Below are 19,303 nucleotides of genomic sequence, written 5' to 3'. Positions count from 1 at the left end.
CATTACCGGTCCCTTGGGTCTCCTCTCAGCACGACGAACGAGGTCCCTCGAATCCAGCGACTCTGTCCAAGTGACCCCCACAGTCCAGTGACTCTTCAGTCCAAGTTTGGTGGAGGTAAGTCCTTGCCTCACTCGCAGGGCTGCATTGCTGGGAACCGCGACTTTTGCAGCTACTCCGGCCTCCGTGCACTTCCGGCGGAAATCCTTTGTGCACAGTCCAGCCTGGGTCCACGGCACTCTAACCTGCATTGCACGACTTTCTAAGTTGGTCTCCGGCGACGTGGGACTCCTTTGTGCGACTTCGGGTGAGCACCGTTTCACGCATCCTCGTAGTGCCTGTTTCTGGCACTTCTCCGGGTGCTACCTGCTTCAGAGAGGGCTCCTTGTCTTGCTCGACGTCCCCTCTCTCTGCTGGTCCAATTTGCGACCTCCTGGTCCCTCCTGGGCCCCAGCAGCGTCCAAAAACGCTAACCGCACGATTTGCAGCTAGCAAGGCTTGTTGGCGTTCTTCCGGCGGGAAAACACTTCTGCACGACTCTCCACGGCGAGAGGGATCCGTCCACCAAAGGGGAAGTCTCTAGCCCTTTTCGTTCCTGCAGAAACCTCAGCTTCTTCTGTCCAGGAGAAGCTTCTTTGCACCCGCAGCTGGCATTTCCTGGGCATCTGCCCATCTCCGACTTGCTTGTGACTTTTGGACTTGGTCCCCTTGTTCCACAGGTACCCTAGATTGGAAATCCACAGTTGTTGCATTGCTGGTTTGTGTCTTTCCTGCATTATTCCTCTAACACAACTTCTTGGTCCTTAGGGGAACTTTAGTGCACTTTGCACTCACTTTTCAGGGTCTTGGGGAGGGTTATTTTTCTAACTCTCACTATTTTCTAATAGTCCCAGCGACCCTCTACAAGGTCACATAGGTTTGGGGTCCATTTGTGGTTCGCATTCCACTTTTGGAGTATATGGTTTGTGTTGCCCCTATCCCTATGTTTCCCCATTGCATCCTATTGTAACTATACATTGTTTGCACTGTTTTCTAAGACTATACTGCATATTTTTGCTATTGTGTATATATATCTTGTGTATATTTCCTATCCTCTCACTGAGGGTACACTCTAAGATACTTTGGCATATTGTCATAAAAATAAAGTACCTTTATTTTTAGTATAACTGTGTATTGTGTTTTCTTATAATATTGTGCATATGACACTAAGTGGTACTGTAGTAGCTTCACACGTCTCCTAGTTCAGCCTAAGCTGCTCTGCTAAGCTACCATTATCTATCAGCCTAAGCTGCTAGACACCCTATACACTAATAAGGGATAACTGGGCCTGGTGCAAGGTGCAAGTACCCCTTGGTACTCACTACAAGCCAGTCCAGCCTCCTACATGGACGTTATGTCTCACTCCAGCTCAAATTAAAAAAGCATTCCCGACTTGTTCAGGCTCGTGTCCGCGATGTAGTGATAATCCAGGAGACTAGCTGCACATGTGTTTCACCTGTCCCAAGTTTATGGATTTTTGGGTTCAAATCTTTCAGTGGATTAGCAGGAAACTACTTTGTGTACTTAGTCAAGATACTTTGGGGGCTCTCATTGGAATTATGGATCATCCAAACTTAAGGTTGCGGGCAAAACTGTTGTTTTTTATAGCCTTGTTGATCGCAAAATCACTGATTTTACAAGGTTGGAAATCACCCCTTCCTCCAACATTTGAAGCTTGTGAGGCAAAGATGCAGGTGGTATGGGCTAAGGAAATGCTCTATGCACATAGAATAGGTGCAGGTCGCACGTTTTAAGGATATTTGGGGACCAACTCTCGAGGTAGAGGATCTATCTAGGATTTTAAGAGCTATGAAAAGCGAAACCATAATCGTCGTATGTAGCTAATCGAGTATCAATGAAGTTTTGAATGACAAAGTGTAATAATATGTCTCGATCTCTGTACTTTGTTCAAGATTTGCATCTGCTCAAATAAAAAAAAATCCCTGATGGCCCCTTCCAGTACTCCAGTTCTTTCCAATACTGGCACAATTGTAATAGTAATAGCAATAGCGTCCTTCAACATCAATACCATACCCTCCAATGATTGATTATGCCCCAGATAGGGTGCCAGTGATGTAGATGGCTACTGTTCGAAAACGCCCATTGTCTGTCTAATCAAATTAGCCCCTCGCTCATGCGTATCTTTTGCTACTATACTAGTTTTTAGCCTCCTTTTCCTTTTTGATAACGGTTGACCCATACTACAGTTATACCAGGTCAGATGTAATGCATGGGGATAAAGTGTCTAATGCATGCTCTAGTGGCCCAGCTGGCATCAAAGTTTGAGATTAAGGGTGCTGCACAATTATATTGTCCACCGCTGCATTACTTATCAAGTCAGTTGCTGTGGAGTTTATACATGGGTTCACTAAACTGATGTTCTCCCCCAATTCCAATGAAAGATGCCTTTCTGCCAATTCAGGTTTTTTTTTTCGAAACAACACTTAGAGCTCACACTAAAAAAGAGTCTTGTGAAGTACCTTGCTTGTTTCGAGGAGCTAGCAACAGAATATTTGCCTCCAGCTATCTTCTGTTTACCTTTTTCCCACTATGAGTCCTGCCCACAGAAAATCAGTGAACTTACTTAGCAAGACCAACCAACAAACACATACCCTTACGGTCGATAATTGGTGAAGACATGCCCGATCTTCACCCGGTACGCCCTGCGCTGCGGGCAGTCTGTTGCACTTTAAAGCACATCTTCTGATTTCCTGGCCCTGCCTCCTTCCACTTCACCTCAGAGTTCAGGTCAGGGATGCTGGAGGACATAGTCCCACCCGAGCGCAGTGTCACAGAAGGGAGCTGCAAACAACAAATGAAACCCACGCCAACAGGCAGTCTGTCGTGCTTTAAAGCGCGTCTTTGAGTTCCTGGCCCTGCCTTCTTCCACTCCACCTCAGAGTTCAGGTCAGGGCTGCTGGGGGCGTGGTCTAGTCCCACTCCAACACAATATCACAGGAGGGAGCTTCAAACAACAAATGAAAACCACAGATGTCATTACATTAAACTCTGGTGGTTTGGCACAAAAGCAGTAGGACTTACCTTAGAGGCAATGTGTAAAGTATTTATGCAGCACACCAAAAGTAATAAAGTGAAAACACAACAAAAAAAAAATACCACACCAGTTGAGAAAAATACAGTATGTTTTAATAAATGGACACTAAAACAACAACAATCCAATCAGTAGCACCAGTGTTATGAATTTTGAATGTTTAAGGTAAACACTTTGTGCCTAAAAGATCAAAGCACCAACTGTTGACATCTAGTCGAGTCAGACCAGGTCACAGTAAAAAAATATGGCCGACTGCAATGGAGTGGGTGTTGGATATGTAGGAAGCTGGCCTGTTGCGTAGTGAGCACCTATGGTGTTAACACCTTATACCAGATCCAGGTATCCTCTATTAGTGAGGTGTAGACAGTGTCTAGAAAGCCAGTGCTCTCTAGAGGTAGCTGTGGATGAGCAGCCACAACTTATCTAGGAGACATGCAAAGCTTATGCAATACCACTACAGCCAAACAGCACTTACACATGTGAAAGAACTACACAGTGTTGCAAAAATAAAGGGACCTTATTATGGTAAAACAAATACTGAAATACTGTATAGGCAATACTCCACTAGGAGGTGAGTAAACACACTATTATGTACTCATTAGAAGTCCGTGATTAGAATTGAAAGCAATAGTAAATGGTCAAAACAATAGAAAATAGGGATGGCCCTAGGGGAAGCCCAAACCATATACTAGTATGTGGAATGTGAAAGGCAGACCCCACCCAAGGAAGTGGAATCAGTAGAGAGGAGCTGGAGGAACTAGTAACCCCAAAAGGTAAGCACCAGTGTGCCCACCAGCTACCAGGAGAGAAGAGGTAAGTACCTGTTTTTTCCCCAAACCCACAGGAGAACTTTGAAAAAGGACTGTGCAAGACTGGAAGAAACCAAAAGTGGATCCTGACAGAAGAGGACCTGCAAAAGAAGGGGACCAAGTCCAGTGGAGTTGGAATGGCTGGCTGTGGCAGGAGTCCCTACCCACCCTTCTGTGGATGCAGGACCAGGTCGATGGTGGATGAAAAAAGTCAGCATGACCCTCAGCAGCTGGGAGAGTCACAAGAAGAGGAGGCAGCCCCCACAGGCAGCAGGCACAGGAATCGCAGTGAGGCCCACTCAGCACACCTGGAGAGGAGTCTCATGCTGCTGAAGCAGCAGGCAGGAGAATGTGCTTTGCAGGGAAGAGTGCTGGAGGCCGGGGCTACACAGAGCCTGAAGATCCCTTGGAGGAGGAACAAACAAGCCTTGGTAGCTGCAAGAGTCACGGTGCACAGGGATACTGACCTGCAAAGAGAGGTAAGGGCTTACCGTCTCCCATGTTGGGCAGCTGGTAGAGAGGACCAAGGGGACCACTTCAGACCACCACCTGTGATGCAGACTCCACAAAGTTCCAAGGAGAGAGGATCCATGCAGCCGGTTGTTGTTGAATTTGGTGCCTGTGGATGCAGGGGAGTGCACTCCAAGGGAGATTCCTTCTTGCTTCTTGTGCAGGCTGAAGACTCTTCGCCCTCAGAGGATGCACAGCCAGGGAAATGTTGCAGTTTCTGGAAGAAGCCAGAGAAACCATGTTGCAGTGTGGAGTTGTCGCTTGAGTTGCAGAATGTCGGTTCCTGGAGGGTCAATTTGCAGTCCCGGTGGCCAGAAGATGAAGTAAATAATGCAGAGGAGTCCTGCTGGAATATTGCACGCCGAATCTGAAGACCCTCCCAGGAGGGAGACCCTAAATAGCCCAAGTAGGGGAATTAGTCACCTAGCAGGGTGACCACCTATCAGGAGGTGGCTGTGACTTCTCCTGTCTGACCTGGCCACTCAGATGCTTCCAGGGGCCTCTGCCCACCTTGGATTCAAGATGGCAGAATCAAGTGGCCACCTTTAGGAGCTCTGGGCACCCCCTCTGGGATGGTGATGGAGAGGGAAGGGGTCACTCCCCTTTCCATTGTCCAGTTTCGAGCCAGTGCAGGTACTGGGGGTCCCTGGACTGGTGCAAATCAGTTTATGCAAGGAGGGCACCAAATACGCCCTTCAAAGCATACTGGTGGCTTGGGTAGGCTACCGCTCCCAAGCCATGTAACACCTGTTTCCAAGGGAGAAGATGATACCTCCCTCTCCCACAGGAAATCCTTTGTTCTGCCTTCCTCTTCTTGAGTTGGTCAAGCAGCAGGAGGGCAAAAACCTGTCTGGAGTGGCAGCAGGACGGGCTGCCAGGAAAATCCCTGAAGACTAATCAGAGCAATGCTGGGGGTCCTCTAAGGAGCTCCCAAAGTGCATGTAATCATACAACTAATACTGGCAACAGTATTGGGGTATGATTCTGACATGTTTGATACCAAACATGCCAGCCCAGATTTGGAGTTACCATTATGTAGCTGGACACAGGTAAAATGGCTTCCCTGCACTTACGAAGTCCAGGAAAATGGAGCTGGGGATCGTTAGGGCTCCGCTGCTCATGCAGGGGTGCCCTTAAACACAGGTACCTGTACCCTGTCCTCTGGGCTAGGGAGGGCCTGCCATGGGGTGACTTACAGTGACCTGGTGCAGTGACCTGTAGTGAAAGGGTGCATGCAGCTTTAGAAATTGTTGATTGATTGATGGCCAAGCTGAAGGTCTGTCCTCATTTAAATGGGTCAGGTGAATCTTCACATTGGCAGTATGTATACTCCATGGCGACACACTATACATACCATCAATATATAAATCTGGCCCTTAGTCTCTTTTTTTGGAAGTTGGAAATCTCCAGCGGAATGAGGCAAGAGGCTGTAACCAACAAGAGTTCCAGAAAGCCAGACACCGTTTTGGCAAAGGACCGCTGAACAGGATTTGCTGCTGCGGAGGAGAATGCATCAGGAGCTACTGTGATGTCAGGCTGACTGCTAATGTACCTTGGACAGATAGACAAGGAGGTTGGTCCTACTCTTCCTTTGGTTTTCAAATCAGTTTTTAGCCAGAAATGTTCCAAGTCCCAAGTTTTGGGTATCTGGGTAACATCACGTCCAAGGATCCAGGACTGGAGGGGAACTGTTTGGGAGTTCAAGACTCCCTCAAGCTTGGTTCAGTTGCTGGTTCAACTAAAGACTCTGATCAGAAGACCAGCAAACTTGCCTTTGAAGTCACTCTAGTAGTCCTGGGTTCAAGTGATGAAGCAAGGCTCAAGCATTAGGGCAGGCACCTGAGAATTCAAGGCAGGTTCCTGGTAGCAAAGCAGTCCTTCCAGGCCCAGCAAAGCAGTCTTGTGAAGGTTCAGAAGGTGAATTGGAGAGTGGTTCTGAGGGTCCCCTTTTTAGGTTGAGCATCGCACTGCACAAGCACTGCTTTTCCGATGTGTTGGTATCTATCTGGGCTTTTAACCACACCCACCTCATATCCATCACTACCACTCGTTCGAGGGCTTGCCCTTCAAAAATCCTTTGTTGACATTGGTGAATAGTTTACTTTTGTCCCTCCTTGGGGAGGATTTGCTATTGCCTTGGCCACCGCCCATGTTACATGGCTAATTGCACTTTTGCCGATAAGTTTGACTGCGAGTGAACTTTTTTTCCTTTTGTGTGTCTGTTCACGCTAATGCTCATGGCAGCCGTAGCGCTGTGAATCAGTTTGCTTATGTGAAACTCTTTTACTTTTCATGTTGAATTTATGTGACAAGAAAAGTCCGGTAAGGAGTTTACAACGCTAATAGCTCTAACTGGAGCAAATGCGAGACCCATTGCATTCCAAATGCTTGTCATATTAGGTGCCTTCCTTGAAGTATGAGAAACTTCTAGAGAATTCCCTTTGAAATGATTGAAATTTCCTGACCCCGCCCTGGATCCAAGCTGGCTGAATGAACAATGGAAAATGACAAGTCCTTTGTGTGAAGGCAGAGCACAGACTAGGGTAGAAAAAATGCCAACTTCCTAAAAGTGCAATTTTCAAAATTCTAACTTAAAATTGATGTAACTATTAAAGGCGATTTTTAATTTTTACAATTTCTCAGACACCAAACATAAAATGCCTACGGATTCCCATTCAAAAGTTAGCATTTAATAAATATAATAAGGCAACCCAATGTTATCCTGCGGGGCAGGTAGGCCTCACAGTAGTGAAAAACGAATATGGGAGTTCTGCAATACTAGGACATGTACAATTCAAATGTACATGTCCAAACGTGTAATTACTTTCCCCCTGCCCTATGGGCCACCTAGGGCCTACCTTATGGGGTGATTTATATTTGATAAAGCATGAGTTTAAGGCTTGGAAAGGAGTTATATTGCAAGTCGAATTGTCAGTTTAAAATTGCATTCCGGCTGCAATGGAAGACCTGGAACATGTTTTAAGAGTATGCAGGTCCACTAGTAGCATTTAATGTACAGTCTTTGGGTATATGGTATACTACCCTACAAGGGACCTATAAGTAAATTAAATATGCCAATTTAGGTGTAAGCCAGAATTACTGTGTTTAGGAAAGAGAGCACTTTAACACTAGTTAGCAGTGGTAACGTGCACAGAGTCCTAAGGCCAACAAAACTGAATTTAAGCAAACAGTGGAGAGCAAAGCCAGTCTCTGGGGAAAGACGGCACTAAGGCTGTCAGGTTGAACAGGAAATAACTTGTGTAATTTTATAATTGCATGCTATCCATTGCTTTAGAGTTGAATACTGCCTACTATTTCCTTATCCAATTAGTTGTTTATTAGTATTCTTCATTTATTATCAAATGAGTCCTGCAAAATGTTGGGTCTTTAATTTTTCTGTATTTTTCAGGTGACTGATATCCAGTCGAGGACAGTAGTACTGACATGGTCACCTCCTACCACCATAATAATTGAAGACAGTGAAGGAACAGATACACAGGAATCTTACACTTATGATGTTCTGATTTCATCTTGTGGCAAGGATGGAAAGTACAAAGTTGCTTACACGTGAGCATTTAAGAAAATGTTTCCATATTTATTTAAATGTTTTTTGTTTTTTTAAATGATAGAGCGTGTTTAAATATGATTCTCTTTGCTTGGTAAATGTAGCTTGCTGTTATTCCTCTGGCTGACAATGCACACACTTAAGGTAAGATAGCTATTACGCAAAAAATACACCTGCCAAAGGATTTAGTAAGATTTTGATCCTTTGATATTTTGCATAGCTAACATTCCTTTTGAAAACTCAACTTACCTACTAGTGGTTTTAATGTGATGGTTGCAAAAGAGGTGTTCGTATCGGGTAACAATTTCCATACTTGATCACTAGTGGAAGGATCAGACTCAGTTTATGGTTTCAGTACCAATTGCCATGCCCGCTTAGCTGATTATACTTACAGTGAACTCTCATCTATTGAGAACTGTAAACTAGGCTAGTATCTTTTGATTACTGTATATACATTATATAGAGGTCATCCCTGTTTAATGTGTGTTGAGCCATGCATAGGGTAAGAAATGTTGTAATTAACTTTTAGAGGTAAATGCTAACCTTCTATGTTTTTGGTTTTCACTGTCAGTGTAATGTAAACCAGAATACTTTTTTCAATAAATTCCAACATGTATTGCATGACATATGACTTTTTATTTAGCTATCTTTGCTCCTTTTGAATGTTGTGTAACTGCACAGAGACTCTTTGGTGACAACTGGTCATTTGTCAAGGGTACAAAGTGTACTAGTTAGACTTCATAATTAGGAACATACAGGAACATTGTGACTGGAAACCGAAACAGGATATTTTTCATCGAATTATCCAACTTGGATTGGGGAATAGAGGGAATAGAGTGCTACAGATGTCAGTCAGTTGGTCGTCTTGTGTACCAGCTTCAGAATGTGTATATATGGGGCAGATCTAGTTGAGAACTTAATTCAGGACTAGGGGGTTCACTATCTCTCAGTTGCATTTTCTTTCTGATTTTAATGTGCAGTACTTTAGTAAATCAGAAATCTTAAGCACACAGTATAACTGACTGTGGACCTGTTAAATTTCTAGTAAAGATTTGTAAGATTCCTGAAGTTGTTGCTATGCAGTATTAGTGTATATTTGTAAAGTGGAGCATTTACCTCATGAAGGTCTTGGTGTTAAAGTGAATAACATCTGGTTTATGAATTTCCAGCTGTTCCACCTTGGCTTCCAGGGTTACGGAGGATAAAGATGTTTAGGATGGCAATGACTCTAACTATACCCAATTAGCCAAGAAAAATGTGTGAGTTAGTCCTATTAATAAGTTAGCAAGGATGAAAAAAGAATGATTTTAGAGTGTGCGTCCCTTAAAGAAACCTTAGCTGCAACAACTAATACATATTTCACTGAAAATGAAAACACTGGTTCCTCCCCACTAGTGGAGTGGTAGGCATTTAAAGTAGTGGTCAGAGGCACAAATATGGGAACCATAGTCTGTGCAAAACAGACAATAGCCTGTGACCTCACCTGAGTGAAGGCCAGTCTTGGCCCTTTACAAAAAGATGCAGCACTTAACGCCCCCCCAATCCTCAGAACTGCAAGTGACCAGAATCGAAAATGCAGAGTTCCTAGAGCGTCTGTGTGTCCTAGATTACAGGCCATACAAGCAACGATTACACAGCGAAGCAGATAGATTGGGTACATTGTTGGGTCAAATGATAAAGAAGACACCTACACCCACTCCCATTCTACACATTTTCACTCCTCAACAGACCAGCGCTAATACCCAACTAGATAATAATAATGCATTGTGTGACTTTTATGCAGACCTCTACTCAGGTCCCCCACTGCCGAGCCAGACAAAGTTTCAGTTATTCTTCCAGGACCTTACCTTTCCCTCCCTGGAGGCAAATGATAGACACATCCTTGCAGCACAGATTACAATGAACCAAATCTGAAAGGCAATAAAAGATCTGTCTTGTAACAAATCACCAGGAACAGTTGGTATCCAGGCAGAGTTTTACTCCAATAAGACTAATTCCTCAACTGGAGAAACTATGCAAAACTTCCCTTGAGAATGGCCAATTACCCCCTACAGCTCAGCAATAATTGGTGACCTCCTTAATAAAAACTCGAAACCCCTCGACTGTATGTCCTCATATAGACCATTATCGCTATTAAATACTGAATACAAAATACTGGCCAAGATCCTAGCATGCAGACTTCTTCTGCTACTACACAAACTGATCCACATAGACCATTGTGGATTTGTACCAAAGCAAAATACTTCCCTTAATCGTAATAACTGTCTACTGTACTTATAATGGACAACGCTTGCGACACATCACCCAGGTCTGGCTGTCTTTCACTGGACCGCTGCCAGGCCTTCAATAACTTACACTGGGATTACATGTTTGCGGCTCTCAAGTGATTTGGAGTTCCCCTAGCCAATGTGCTATAAGTATGCCTGCTCTAGGCCTCCCCTATGTCGAGAGCATGCACTCGAAAATGTATATCGACTCTTACCCTATATACCGAGGTACTAGATGGGTGCCTATTATCCCCCTTATTATTTGTAATAGCTCTAGAACCCCTTTCACTTCACCTCAGACAGAATGCTGAAGGATGGGGGATCCTGATAGGACCAACGATCCGTTCCATTTCATTATACACAGATAATATTTTTCTGTATACGAGAGACCTTGAATGGAATCTCATAGAGGCAGCTCGGATATTCACTGATTTTGCGACCCTCTGGCCTCAGAATAAACCACAACAAATCCATTGCCTTTTCGTTAAAGAATATACTCGCCATGAACACCATACTATTCTGAGATAAACCTATTCTAATAGCACCTGACACCTTCCAATATTTAGGAATGTAAATATATAGAACCCCCCCTCCATCTATTAGATGGGAATTTGCAGAGCAATAACTTCCTTCAGATTCACAGATTCTCTTCTGGAGCACACCGCCGCCATCAGTGGCTGGTCTGTTGGCACTTGCCAAGATGGGGATGTTGCCACATATCTTGTACTACTTTGTAAACCTGGCGGTAGTGATCCCACCTAGTTATTTTAAGGCATTGCACTCCCTTCTGACAGACCTAATATGGGGCAATGGTAGACGTTGTGTAAGCTTAGCAAAACTACACCTTTGGACCAGGGGAGGGTGAATGGGAGCTCCAGACTTCAAAGCCTACTGTATAGCGGGGAAGTTGCAATGGCTCTCATGCTGGCTAGCTGGGTGAAACCTTCAGGAAATAGGCTACCCATAATCCATATGAAATAAGGGTCGGCTCCACTCTTTGACCTGCCCGGGATCCCGCCTCCTCCACAGGCTGCCTCTACTACTTTGCATTACTCTTCAATGCTGGAAGCTGACCCTTCGATATAGAACCGGAACGGCACCTTAAGTACTGGATATACTACTACTCGGACTCCCTACAAACTTTGGAGTCTTATCACAACCTAGACTACATCTCAGGAACCAGAAGGGGGTGATAACAGTTGGGTCGTTATTTAAGGATCGAGTATTACTAACCCACACTGATTTTATGTATGAACATAACCTAACCAACGCCTTATTTTTATTACATGCTAATATATCCTAATATAAGAAACTACACTGGGCTCCTGATGGCACCATACCTCCTACACACACATTTATTTAAGCAGTCTACACCATGGGGCAAGGGAAACACTTGATAAGATGGCTCTATAGAGATCTCAGGAATACTTCTGATGCCCCTAAATATCAAAGGGGAAGTGGACATAGGGTGAGATATTTGGGATAAGCAATGGGCTTCTATGCTGACGTACCCCAAGATAGTACCCCAGAAGTCCAGATTCAAATGTATTAGAATACTCGATATTAAACAGGGCATATCTTACGCCACACAGACAACACATATTATACCCAGCTGCCTCATCGGCATCCTCTAGGTGCACACCTGAGAAAGCAACAATATTACATATGCTTTGGTGCTGCCCCAGGATAACTATACTAGTCCCAGATTGGGACAGTATTAACAGAACGAATGGAGAGAGACACTTGGCAAACAGAAGAATCCTGTATCCTTGGGCTGTTACCACAAACTAAAAGAACAAAGTGACATTGCAATATGCTGGCTTAGCTTTTTAGCTGTGATTACTAACAAAACGACGGAAAGCCACAATGGCACCTACTGTAACGGAGCGTATGGAAGAGATGGAGGGGTGGGAACCAGCAGAAAGCATATCACTACGCAGAGAAGAAAATAGAGGCCTGCAGAATAACTCAATTGCAATGTAGTGGGATGCTCTGTTGGAGTCCTATAAGGCAGCCACTGATGCGAGTAATGATACTGTATTAACACTAATTTAGATGACAGACTCACAGATTCATGCCAATCTGATGAGACCCCGAAGTAATTACTAACATGGCAGCAAGAACAGAATAGTATGATCCTTGCAGAGTCCATGTAGCGCTCGATTTTGGTCATTAGTGTTTGATAAAAAATACAAGTCCTTTCCGATAAATGCTCTATATGCTACAAGTTAACTGGGGTTGGAATTTAAATCTGCAATGCAATTATGTTGAAGAGAAGATGTCAATTTAATAGGGGTAGAGATAGTATTAAGAAATGTATAGTTAACATCTGCAGACAAGATAACTGTATTATACATTTATTGTATATCTCCAACTTCACTCACCACTGGAAGCAGGATACAGATATGCACATCAGAATCTTTGATGTTGACCAGAAATGTTCAATTTATTGTGTGCTGCCTGCTTAAGTGTTGTATGTTTGCAATGTTACTATGAGGCCTTAACATGCTAAAAGTAATAACATTTGTTTAAAAAAAAAAAAAAGTTGAAGAGGACAGCTTTGCTTCAGAACCCAGTCTTCTTTGTTGTTCTAAGTTCCTTACAGGTTAAAATTTTAACTCTGAAGAGACCATAGGTGTCATGCTTGAAATACGGCAACACTCAGGAGGCTTTGGTGCTAAAAATGCTTGAATAAACCAAAGTCAGTGTACACTGCTAGTGGAATTTGGTATACCATGATATGATATTAGGGATATAGATATATTCATATATTCCTTGCTCAGAGGTTTTAATTTGACCTTTTCCTTTGTTGTGTAATGTGATTTACCGTTGGTGTCCTATGAGCTTCAATAGTATTATACAAGTAATATTATTGTCTTTGTATACTTGCCTGTCCAAGGAGTTTAAGCAGTTGAGGCTTTGTGAGTAGTAAGGTTGATATACTCAGGTACAGTATGACACAGCAACCACACAGTGAATAGAACGTCAGAGCTAAATCACTTGAAATAAAAAAAACTACTTTATTTACAGTTAGTTAAGGTGGACACTTGGAAGAAATGTAGTACCTTCAGGGTAAATTGCTATGATAAAAAGTATTATTAGAGCATATGTACATTGTTATCCCATTACTCAAAGACTGGTGTCCTTGGCAAACTTTGTCTCTTGGTTGTTTCTATTTAGGTAAGAATTCTTAGTGTCTAGTGTTACTAGCCAGAATGTTACAAATATATCAAGATTGCCAGTGGCGCTGAAACAACTCAGCTGTATACCATCAGGCTGCTGAGAATCTGACAACAAAATCTTCAAAAGCATATTAACCAATAGTTAACTTCTATTTCCAATCCACATAAAAATGTCAGTTTCTGTTTGACAACAGAAACTGGTCACAAGGTCAAAGGTTCACTTAACAGGGCCTCCAGTATTCTGTTGGTTGTTAATAGGATTCACTAATTACAGATCAGGGCTAGACCAATTACAGGTTTACCTGGTCTCCAGAGTTGAAGCATGTAATACATTTAGCATCCAGAGCAGGTTTCTTAGGGGTGCTGCTCTTTGAAGGCCTGGATATTACAAAGAGATGGTTGTGATCCTCATTTTTCAGTGGTGGGGCACCAGTGGGACTGTTGGCACCTATTGGACCCACCTATACCTTCCAAGCACTGCTATTAAGGTTAGTATATTAGGCAGTATCCCTAGAGCCATAAGTGATAGGTAGATGGTTTAATAATTCCAGAATTAGAGAGAATGGGCTCTTTCAGCCTCACTTTAGGATCTGGGTGAAAGGCAAACATCCTATGTTTCTTTTGGCCTGGCAATACATCAATACAAGTTTTCACACATTTAGGCAGATTAAGTGTCAGTGCTATGTACTCCTTTGATGGACCAAACACATCCCCGACTCATAGATGAAGATGATTTCTTTGCTTTGGTCATAGCTAGCAGGCTCTTGTGGTTCTTGGCGGAGTTACTGAAGTTGTCTTCAGTGAAGATGAACTCTGATCTTATCCCACCCGTGGGGCTGTTAAGAAGCTGGGTTTCCCACTCGGCATACAACAGTAGGACTTCTCATTGCCCTTGGCTTCGCCACAGCTTGATGAAGGATAATATATTCCATAGTCCTGTACCATATACCTTCTTTGAACTGATGTTCAGAGATCGTTCCAAGTCCAAAGCGAGTACAAGGAACTGGCTGTGAGGCCAGTTCTTAAGGGCACTGGTGTGTGATGTCAGTGACAATCAAAAGCTGCAGCTGCTGTGTTCATATTCCAAACCTCTAGCCAGTCAGTCCTGCTCATCTCTTCCTGGATGTGTTCACACTGACAAATTAGGGCAAGCACCAAATAGTCACAAGAATGCTGATTGCAGGTAAAGGAGTGTGTACATCATAAATGGAGTCCGTCCAATGTCTATATGTATTTTGGCATTACAGAATACATAGCCGTGTTCAGAACCATAGAGATACTTCCAGTTTTCTATTTCATTTCACTAGAGATGCCATCTTGGCACCGGGGTCTAGTTGAACAGCCTCCTCCCGACCCACCGGGCACACCGGGACGCAGACGAGGCCCTACCAACAGTGTGCCAATATTGACTTTTCATTTTCTGCTGCTGCTAATATTTGACATTTTACCATATCTGATGCGTGGGTAAGATTTTAGTGCATTTTAGCTTATTTTAATTGTGTTTGTGGGTAGAGGGCTGGCACCACTCCTGTAGTTGCTTTAGCCCTAGCTCTACCTAACATAGTTACAGAGTGCAACCTCCAAAAAGTAAACTTTACTCTACTAGGGGATTTAAATATGCATTTTGAGGAAATGGGATGAAAATGGCTAAGGTGCTAGCCCGTGACCTAGACGCTTTACAATTTCGGCAAGTTGTCAAATCACAACACATGCACAAGGTCATCTTTTAGATCCTGGGTTTCCTAACCTTTGTAATCTGGTTACAGCTCATTCCATACCTATTCTGTGGTCTGACCATGATATATTCCCCTTGTGGATAGAAGCCCCTGTTATATTAAGACAGGTATCCCTTTTCCAAAGACCAAGATTGGCCTGTTCTACTCTTCATGTCAGGGAATGGACAGATATTCTCATCAAATCAGTTCCCACTTCAAGGGGTGACATAGCAGAAATATATGCTACATTCCAGCAGTTGATAAATAACACATAAGAATCTGTCATCCCTTGTGGACCTCCCAGATCCAGCAAGTAAAAAGGAAAAGCCCCATGGTATGTCCCCTGAATTAACCATGCTCAAAAGAGAATCGAAAAAGGGAAATAGAATTGAGAAAATGATATGATCATAATAACAAAAATAACTATAAAATCACTATAAGAAATTATAAACATGCTATTAGAAAAGCAAGAACTGCCCACTCTAAGTCATAGAGAATTTCTCTAATTCTTCCAAGGAACTGTTCAAGGTGGTTAGTAGTTCTATAAAATTACCCTCTGCGGGGGCGTGGCTTCGGGCGTCAAGATGGCGGTCGCACTCTGAGAGTGCTCTGGACCCCTCCGTCATCCGCCCATAGTTAGCGCGGTCCAAGGGAGCTGAAAGACGCAGTTTCGGACACCCCTGTGACCCTGGGTCTCGCGGGGGGTCGCGCACGGCAAAAAAAACGGAGATCCTGCATTTTATGCCCGCGCGGAGATCAGGCCGATCCCGGGAAGGGAAAACAAGATGGCGGCCGCGACGCGCCCGGCTGTGCCGAGGCCAGGCCGATAGCTGAGCTGATGGCGTGCGCAGCAGGCTGAAAGAACAGGGGGGGTTCCTGGGGGACCGGGCCCCGGCGGCGGATCCCTGTGGCCGGGCGGCCGAGGAAGAAGGCACCAGGTCAGCGGCCCGCCCTGTGCACTGCCCTGCGGGTGCAGGCCAGGAGGCCTGGACCCCCCATCCATCCTGCCTGACCCGCAAGACGAAAGTGAAGCGGCCGGGCGAGGACGGGAAGACCGCCGCCGCTGCTTGTTCCCCCCGCGGCCCCCTCCTGGTACGTAATAGGGGCTGGGGCCGCGTGGGGGGTCGGGACTCGACTGGAGGTCGGGCGGGTCCGCCCGGGAGGACGAAGACACTACCCGGGGCCCAGGAGTGGAGGAGAAGGAAGGAGAGGGGGTCGACGAGTCGTGGACCCCCCCACTCCCCTGTCATTGCTACAGTGGGGGGGACAGGCGGTGGTCCACCTCCGGCTCCCATTCAGATCGCCATCCAGAGGGGGTTTGCCAAGGCCCACACCAAGAGCTGGTTGCAGACTGGGATCCGAGAAGTGGAGACACACACCCCAAAACAGTCTGAACTTTAAGGCCTCGAACTATAGACAATTGATCCTTGTCGAGCCAGATCTGAGAAGTAGAGGCCAGCGTGTGGCGAAACGGGGCCCTTTACGGAAACACCAGATCCTGGGTGTGGTGAGACTTGAGCCCGGATCTATAGTGAGTCCCTTTCGCAAGATGCTTCCACAGGGCCCAAGAGAGAATAAATTAGTCCAGAAGACGCCCCTGAGACAGTGACACCCCACCGTCCCTGCGCGGGGCGGCACAGCGATACCTTCCCTGGTCCAAGACACCGGAAAACAAATTGAAAACCTGGGCTTGAAAACATAAATACGGAGAGTATGACACACCCGGCCCCCGCCCCGGGCACCACGATGGGAAAGGACAAGGCGAACAAACAGCCTCCACCCTCCCAACAAAAATCGATCAGTTCACCACGACGACGGGCCAGCGGGGAGGGGGAGACACAGCCAGCGGGGGTCCGACCCTGGACGGAGTGAGCGCCATTCTCCAAGCTATTCAATCATCGCAGTTAGCCGTAGAAACCAAGATCGGAGAAGTACGAGTGGATATGGGCCTCATCAGACAAGACCTTAGAAATGCAGTAAACCGAATCACTGAGGTGGAATCCCGAGCTTCTCAGAATTATACTGATTTGTCTGACCTCAAAATCAAAGTGGCCCAACTGCAGACCCGAACCAACGAGCTTCACCGCCGTGCAGAGGATGCTGAAAACCGGGCAAGACGCAACAACTTACGCTTTATCGGCTTCCCCGAGGGTATAGAGGATGACAAGGCCTCCGAGTTCCTAGAGAGATGGATCAAAACGTGGATGCCGGACCAATCCCTCTCGCCCCTGTTCGCAGTTGAACGAGCCCACAGGGCACTTGCACCTCGCCCCCCTCCGGGCAGCCCGAAGCGCCCAATGATCGCACGATTTCTTAATTTTAAAGACAGAGATAACATCCTTAAAGAAGCGAGGAGGTTGGAAGATCTTTAATGGGAAAATCACAAAATCCAAATTTTTCCGGACTACACCAAAGAGGTCCAAACCCGCCGCAGGTCGTATGAGCAGGTTAAGCAAAAACTCAGGGCAATGCAACTTTCGTACATGCTCCTCTTCCCTGCACGCCTCAAAGTTCTCATGGCTGGGAAAGCATACTTCTTCGAATCACCTGAGGAGGCGTGGGACTGGCTGACGGAGGAGGGCATCGGGGCCCGGAGGGGTCCCCCGGGGGCTGCCGGGAAAACCCCTTGTATCGTACCCCCCTCTTCAGAGGGGCCCCGGAGGAGCCGGCGACGCACCAGATCTCGGAGAGGTAGGCGGAAAGACCTGAACACTCCTGCGGATGGTGAGACGGCCCACGACTCAGGCTCACAGACTGAGATCACAGTGAGCGCTCTTCCGGGGCCTCAGACACCGGCCCTAGTTACAGAAGACGGTCGCCTGAGTCAATCTCCGGTGCTCGGCTGACAAGTCGTGTGCGGCCCCCTCGTTGGACGCGGGGAGAGACTGGCCGCGCCTGATGTGCTCGGGCAGGCCCCTGTGGGACTGCTGTTGACGACACCGGAGACTTTCTAAAGTATGGTGTCGAATGCTTGTTTTGCGACCGCTAATTGCAATTGATCCGAAAGAAAGGAGGGGTCCACCACTCCACCCCAACAACAGCAATGCTGGCTGTCTGGTTTTGGTTCGGTTTTTGGGCGACAGATGCTTCTGGGGTGGGAGTATGGGGAGGGGGGAGTTTCGGGGGGGGGGGGGGAGTTTGAGTTGGATTTAAAGGGCTACGAGTTAGTCAGCCTGGTTTGTAACTTTAAGATTTCGCCAATTTGTTTGAAATGGTCGTCCCTAGGTTTACACCCGCACACTAAATCTTGCGTAACACCTGCACACCTCACGCTTGGCCCTCGATGACCCAGGTCCTTTCCTGGAATGTAAATGGCCTATTAGACAAGATCAAGAGATCAGCAGTATTCCACACTCTCCGTAGATATTCCCCCTCCGTGGTCCTCCTCCAGGAGACCCACCTCCTAGGATCCAGATGCCCTATGCTCGCGCGAGGAGGATACGATAGAGTATACCACGCAGGGTTCTCCAGAGGCTCTAGAGGGTGGCTATCCTACTACACCGATCTTTACCCATGGTGATCACAGCCACGCAGTCCGACCCACAGGGTAGATTCGTAGTGGTCACAGGGACTCTTCAGGGGCACCCGTTAAACCTTGTATGTGCCTACGCTCCTCCAGCGGGGCTTGACACCTTCCTACTTTCGCTCCACCGAGTGACCTCAGGACTTCCCCAAGGGACCACCCTACTGGGAGGCGACTTCAATGCGGTTCTTGACCCAACTCTGGACATATCTGGGGAAATCACCACCAATAGATCTAAGAGGGCTTCTGCCCTAAGCAATTGGGCGGAAAGCCTCGGCCTGTGCGAGGTGTGGCACAACTGGCACCCCAGAGAGCGCCAGTACACGCACACGTCCGCGGCCCACCAGACGCAATCCAGAATAGACCTTGTGTTTATGCCCGCTCTGGACTTCTTAAACATCACGGGGGCAGAGATTCTCCCCCGAGGGGTCTCGGACCATGCGCCAATACGTATCCGAGTAGGTGGACTAGACCCCACCAAGCGGCCTATGTGGCGCCTGAACGCTTGGCACCTGCAGGATAAAGATTACACGCAGGAGCTCAGGAATCACCTCAGTCAATATTTTGAACTTAACGTAGGTTCGGTTCAATCCCCGGGAATAATATGGGCCGCTTGTAAGGCTACTCTTAGAGGGCACGCCAA

General features: G+C 46.1%; 1 protein-coding gene across 2 annotated transcripts in view; it reads left to right on the top strand.

The window, feature by feature from the left end:
- Positions 1 to 19,303, top strand: part of FNDC3A (fibronectin type III domain containing 3A) — a 1,418,915-nt gene that overhangs the window by 752,686 nt on the left and 646,926 nt on the right. For both annotated transcript variants that reach the window (XM_069205374.1, XM_069205375.1), the window contains one exon: positions 7,818 to 7,975. In XM_069205374.1, the coding sequence (XP_069061475.1) occupies positions 7,818 to 7,975 (158 nt within the window). The remainder of the gene's footprint in view (positions 1 to 7,817; positions 7,976 to 19,303) is intronic.

The sequence above is a fragment of the Pleurodeles waltl genome, chromosome 8 (assembly GCF_031143425.1).
Source record: "Pleurodeles waltl isolate 20211129_DDA chromosome 8, aPleWal1.hap1.20221129, whole genome shotgun sequence".
Classification (NCBI taxonomy): domain Eukaryota; kingdom Metazoa; phylum Chordata; class Amphibia; order Caudata; family Salamandridae; genus Pleurodeles; species Pleurodeles waltl.
This window is presented reverse-complemented; position numbering and strand designations above follow the sequence as displayed.